The sequence below is a fragment of the Apodemus sylvaticus genome, chromosome 3 (genome assembly GCF_947179515.1).
Source record: "Apodemus sylvaticus chromosome 3, mApoSyl1.1, whole genome shotgun sequence".
NCBI lineage: Eukaryota > Metazoa > Chordata > Mammalia > Rodentia > Muridae > Apodemus > Apodemus sylvaticus.
The window spans coordinates 158431617-158438038 of record NC_067474.1 but is presented as its reverse complement, the minus strand read 5'-3'; the positions used below and the strand labels follow the sequence as shown (position 1 = coordinate 158438038).

Sequence of the window (6422 nt, the reverse complement as noted above, 5' to 3'; positions counted from 1 at the left end):
GTATATAATCTTGAAACATGGGGCATGTTATTCTGAAAATTCTGGGAAGAAAGGGACAGAGAGAAGATTACACAAGAATATGTGAAGGGCAAACCCAACAGTGAATACCATATTCAAATCTCTATGAGTGTGTCAAGGTGGGTCTGTAATGTTAACCTTGGACAGAATTTAAGCCCTCATTCTCCAGATCAGTATTTCTCCTTCAACTATGACCCAATGAAACAATCGTCATTCCCAAGTACCTCCAAAAAATGCTGAAATACACATGCTTTATCTGGAATGAGTCACTTGAGTTCTGGCTTTCCTTTCTCAGAGTCCAGAAGTGACCACTCTCGTTGCCAACAGAAACATAGTGTGGCCTCCATGTTGTAGACACAGAGTCCTCCACAACCTGCACAAATGTTACTCACAAAGCAGATCTCTTTTGGCTGACGTATAACATTGAGTGTGACCATTAGCTCAGAACAATATTGTGCAAATTTTTGTGGGAGGACATTACCTAATTCATCATAGACCTCATAGGGTGCAGAGTACATTTCCTTGGTCAGCTGTCTCAGGTTGGCAGTGTGCTGCAGTAGCTTCTCCAGGCTGTTCTTAGATAAGAAGTTCATCTGAAAATCAACCTCAGTGAGCTGGGTGCATTGGCTCAGAGCAGGCAGGAGGACATCGATTTGGAAGTCCGTGATCATACAGCCCTTCAACTCTAGCTTCTGCAGTGTAGCTGTCAGTCGTTTTAGAAGTCTTCCTAGAAATTCATGACTTAAATTTATAAAGTCGATGCCACTCAGATCCAGGTGTTTGAGCTGATAGACTCTTGGACACTGGGACAGACACCTCATATCTGATTCTGACAGCTTGCAGCGAGTGATTGCAAGGGTCTCTAAGGGATTCTCTAAGCACCTAAAGAGAGACAAAGAAGATCATCTCCTTAAACTTCAATAGAGGTACACAGAGGGCAATGATTCCAAGAAAAGAGGCTATTTATGTCTAAGGTCTTTATGTGCTCATAATGAAACTCAAGATTAGAGTGCTCCCTGATAGAGAGTACCCAATAAGTCTTGTCACTATAAGCAGAGGACACACAACACCATCATGACTGCTTTTGCCTGAAGGTCTACAGTGCCCTCTGCACTTACTAGCATAATACTACATCAGAGGACAAATGATATCAGAAAGTGAATCCCAGTAGGACTGTCTTGGAAAGACCTAGAACCATTCCCGTGTGTGACAAACTTGAGAGCATGAGGCCCACCTCCATGGCATGGACTTGGTCCTGTCAACAGAGTTCCCAGAAGCCCCAATGATCCTCAATCATTACTCAGCCCCTTCCTGTGCTTAGATGGCCTCAGACTCATGGGGAGACAGAAGCAGATCAAAAGTCTTCATACAGTTCTCAGGACAGAACTGACGTGGGGCAGAAGGTGGTTTAAGCTTTTGTAGCCTCCATAGATCTGTTTTTGCTACATCTGGATCCTAGCAAAGAACTTTTCTAAATAATGGACACATACCTGATAGTCTGAGTTTACTGAAGTGAGAACTCAGGATGTAGAGTATCACAAGGTCAAATCTGTGTAAATCCAAGATTGTCAGGGAAGCCACAGGTGTGCACTGACCTTTCATGTAACATAGGCTTTGATCTGGCCCCTGGATAAAGCTCACTATCCTTACTCACCTGAGCACTTCATCCAGATGTTCATTCACAAAGCAGACGTCATTCAAATAGAGATGCTGGAGCTTGTGGAGTTTGGAGAAATGGGGAATGATCATTCTTATACACCGGTCTTCCATGTCTTTATTTCCAGACTGTTCCAAAGATATGTGGACATTATTGAGAAGGAATTTTTGAAGGTTTCTCATCTGGCCCAGGTCAGAGGCTATCATTGCAAGAGTGTCCAGGTTGAAGTGTTTATACACTTCCAATTCCTGGATAGAACTTGGCTCAACTATTTCCAGAAGATGCCAGGGGTTGTAGTGAGGGTTGGGCAAAAACATCACCTTCTGACAGTTCACCTGTACATCTTTTCTCTTCTTTGCCCACTCATAAAAATATTCATTGTATTCAATTGTATGCCTGGGATTCACATAAAGGTTTATCCACACAGTCACAGCCTGTGTTCCCCATTGTATGGGATGATTCCTCAATAATTGTGTCTCGCTAAAGTCTGGAGGGCAGGCACCATCCTCTATTCCATCCCACACATTCCAGAAATTATCGTTGGCATCTCGTAAATCAAGCACTTGTAGGTTCCACCTCCTGTGGATCAAATGGGAAAAATATTCAGATGACAGAAGAGACAATGTGTAAACAGATTTGACCTACAACACAAAGACCCTTAAATCCATTCCTCGAGGGAAGAGACTGGGACAAACTCATTGCATATTGCTGCATCTCTTCTCTGCTATGCTGTACACAGCACTTTCCCTTTTCTTAGTTTCTCTCCTCAGAGATAGTGACATCAGAAGTCTCAGATTCAACTTGGACCACATTGTGAATACTTTCCTCAATCCATACACTTCCCTCTCATCCCCATGCTCCCTTGGTGTCTCTTACCTGGGTCGAACTTTTTGTCTCATCAGCAAATCCAGGCCATCCAGCATAGCCTTCAAGGTCTCTAAGTCAGGAGTCTTCATCAGAGCTCCCACAGGAAGGCATGGGAAGGGCCAGGCTGCCACCATCTGCCTCAGGATGTTATGTTGTTTGCTGCTAAATGCATCCTTGAAGAGTGGTGGGAAGAGCTCCTCTTTCATGTCTTTTAGAGCATAGATTGTCAAGGCTTCATCTTTCAGCAGGCTTTGTTTTGCCAGCTGCTGGATCGTGGGAGGGGTCTTGAAGTTCATTATGACTTTCTTGTGGGGAGATACTATGGAAATAGGGAGATTTCAGGTAAAACACATTTTAGCTTGCATCTTTCCCTACTAATTATTCAAATCAAACTCAGTCACTGTTCAGGCAATATCATAAACCTGTATTTCCCATTAGACAATATCTATTTTTCTAAGAGCCACGTTTCCCTTAAGGGCCTTCTTGAGATTCAAAAGCACCCATTTCAACCCAATCATTCTATAGCTCCCTTGCTGGGAAGCTGGTATCAAGACAGTTGATCTGAACTCCACACTTTTTTGTGAACCCCTCTACATTATCTCTGATAACCCTAAGAAGCAAACTTAAAGGTCCCATACCCAATCTATATATGAATTAAATCAATGGAACAGTTTGGTAGAAGCTGTGATATGGATTTTGTTACTTTGACTTCCTTAAGTTTTAGACCCTGTAGCCACACTGAGCTGTAGTGTGTTGTTTAGAAGACTGAACTGTGGAAATTGTCAATTTAATGCTTCCATGGGTTTCACAATTTTCATTTTCTCTCTAAATCTATAATCATTGTGAATTAGGAAATTTTAAGGTGTACTGAAGATATTGGTAAGAAAATAAGGTACTTCCTCAATGGGCCAAGTCCTTGAATATTACATACTTGGCTCTCTATAAATGGCACAACTTGAGGTCTCAGAACTTAGGAGGGGAGGCAGCAGAATCAGTCTTTCATGACAGCTATATATGGAGTTCTAAGCTAACCTGAGTTAAATCACATTTTCTACTTCAAAACAATCACACCATACAACGAATCAAAAATTACAATAACCAAATATTAAAAATACTAAGATGAAATGGGAGGCTGGCTGGCTGGGTGAGATGGGGCATCCTGATGGATTGAATGACTTACCTGACCTTCACACTTCTTTCAGGTTTTCCCATTCTAGCAGGAACAGGCAGTCACTCCAGGCTCCAAGCCTCAGACTGTCTTGTGCAGCCATACTGAACCTTATATGCACATTTCCTCACACCTTACCTTTTTAGGCCCACCTCTCAGAAACAAGCTACCACCTGATTGGGTCATAAAGCCTCCACTCATTTAATTATTTTGACATTTACATCTTTAGCTAGATTTAATCACATTTCTATGTGGGAATGTTTAAAATCAGAGATTCTGGTTAAGGTCTCAAAGCTTACAAGATGTTTCTCCTCAAACTCTGAGCTCTGAGATTACTTACCATAATGAACTACATATTTTGGAAGCTTCTTCTCTGTTTGAGACAGAGTTTTCCTGTGTAACTGTGGCTGTCTTAGATGGAACTCACCATACAATCTGGGCTGGTTTAAACTCATTATATAGACCCTGCATCATCTTTCCTTATAACTGAAGTATTAGGTGGGTTTGAGCCATAACACCTGGATTCTCTTTTGCTCTACTTTCCCACATTGCATCATGGGAGACTTACTGTGCTGATCAGAAAGGGCCTTTTCGTGAAGCAGCAGTACTTAGGAGAAGCATGAATGACATCAAGGCACACAAGATTACATATGAGTGATTGTTGAGAAGCAATCACAAGTGAATGGATGAAGAACAGTCATTTCACCTTTTTCTGGCTTTTGACTGGAGTTAGAATGGGGCAGGTTCAGGTTGTCCCTATCATTTGTCTCAGTTCACAGTTTATAAAGTGCTTTGAGCCCTGGGTCTGGCTACACATTGTTGACTAGCCGATTTCTTACCTCCATGGGGAGGTGATTCTAGAGCCTGCTCCTTCTTTTCCCACTAATTCCTGCAATGGCCAATGAGTGGTAATCTTGATACCACTGTGTATGGATACTTGTGGTATTCTGAGCTTGAGTGGATTCTATACAGGTTTCTCAGGGGTCTAATTTTTGCCGACTCATCTGAGGCCTAGGCTTCTAAACCTTCCACTGCAGTTATATCAACCAATTAAACTAATCCTCACAGAACATTTTCAAAAGGAATATTGCATATTCCTAAACAGGATGACCTGTATTCCAGGCTCGTTTCATATAGAATATAAAAAGGAATGGCCATGAACATCCACATCTTCTATCCTCCACCTCTCAATCTGCTGGATGCATATGGAGTAGGTTATGAGCTGGGCCTGGATTCAGTAATCTAGCCTTGTGCCCTAGTACCGAAGTCATTGTTGAAAATCAGATAAGTCACCTCAAAGGTCCTTAGTTATTTCAGGAGAGGGCAGGCTTGGAGGTGTACACCTGCCTCTGGGAGGCACAGGGCTGAACAGAAGAACTTCACTGCAGTCTGGTTACATAGTGGTAATGTATCAGAGCGGGGTACATCTGGGTGACAGCAACAAAAAGCCACAAAGGATCTGCCAAGGCCCAGGTGTCCATAGTGGTGTCATGTTCTGAACACCTGTGGGTCTCAGAATCCTACCAAGCTGATCTACATCTTCAGTCATTGACAAAGTGAGATAGGACCCAGATCTCAGTCACAGAGTCTCTCAGAATTGCAAGTAGCCAAAATGGCTCAGAGAGATTCCTTTCTTCCCCAGATGAGCATATTAAGCATCTTTTATTGATCCAGTCTCAGTGTTGTATGAGGAAGGCTAAAGAAAGACCATTGCAAGTTCATGGCTTGCCTTGTGAATAAAGTTAGTTATATGGAACTCTGGGATTTTTGTTTTGTTTTTAAACCAAAAATATAGAAACAACCAGGCATATTGATTCTCATTTATTGTTCCAGCACATAGGAAGCAGAGGCAATTGTTAGCGGCCATCCTGATCTACATAAAGAGGTCACAGGTAATTAATCAATGAAGCTAGACCATATCTGGAATAAAATGCTGGTAATTAATGACTAATTATGATTAAGTGGAATGGTAGAGGAACATGCATTTAACTCTAGTATCATAGAGCCAGAGGCAGGCAGATCTCTGTGGTTTTGATTCTGGTCTACATAGCTATTTCTAGACAGCAAGAGCTATACAAAAACCCCTGCCTTGGGAAAGTAAGTTTCATTTTGTTTTACCTAGGCATATTGAAATAGTAAGAAATAATTCAGAAGATGCCTGCTTATTCTTCAGATTTATCTCTTAAGAATTTCTTTGGCCGGGCGGTGGTGGTGCACGCCTGTAATCCCAGCACTCTGGGAGGCAGAGGCAGGCGGATTTCTGAGTTCGAGGCCAGCCTGGTCTACAGAGTGAGTTCCAGGACAGCCAGGACTATACAGAGAAGCACTGTCTTGAAAAAAGCAAAATCCAAAAAACCAAAAAAAAAAAAAAAAAAAGAAAGATCTATACTCTATTTTTAGTTGGATTATTTAGATTTTAGTTATCTAGTTTTGAGTTCTTTCTATATTTTGGATATTAGTCCTCTATCAGATGGGGAATTGGTAACACAATTTTCCATTCTTTAGCTGCCACTTTTTCTGAATGTCACAGTTCTTTGTCTCATAATTTTTCAGTTTCATTTAATAATTGAAGTTTTTTAAAATTTATTTATTTTTATATATTGTAGCTGTATACTGTGTACAGTATACACCTTCAGTATGTCTTCAGACATAACAGAAGAGGTTATGCGCCACCATGTGGTTCCTGGGAATTGATCTTAGGACCTCTGGAAT

General features: G+C 41.5%; 1 protein-coding gene across 1 annotated transcript; it reads right to left on the bottom strand.

Moving 5' to 3' along the window:
• Nucleotides 1-284: 284 nt before the first annotated feature.
• On the bottom strand, nt 285-2838 carry LOC127680421 (PRAME family member 12-like). Its single transcript, XM_052175880.1, has 3 exons — nt 2552-2838; nt 1673-2254; nt 285-900 (listed from the first exon to the last, which is right to left on the bottom strand). Exons 1-3 carry the CDS (start codon nt 2836-2838, stop codon nt 285-287), a joined length of 1485 nt encoding a protein of 494 aa, XP_052031840.1.
• Between the last annotated feature and the right edge of the window lie 3584 nt (nt 2839-6422).

Excerpts from the sequence above, each read along its gene's own strand:
- LOC127680421 (XM_052175880.1), bottom strand. The coding sequence starts at position 2,838 with ATGAACTTCAAGACCCCTCCCACGATCCAGCAGCTGGCAAAACAAAGC. Across the intron at positions 2,255-2,551 it reads AGACAAAAAGTTCGACCCAG|GAGGTGGAACCTACAAGTGC; the intron begins GTAAGAGACACC and ends TTTGATCCACAG. Across the intron at positions 901-1,672 it reads CATCTGGATGAAGTGCTCAG|GTGCTTAGAGAATCCCTTAG; the intron begins GTGAGTAAGGAT and ends GTCTCTCTTTAG.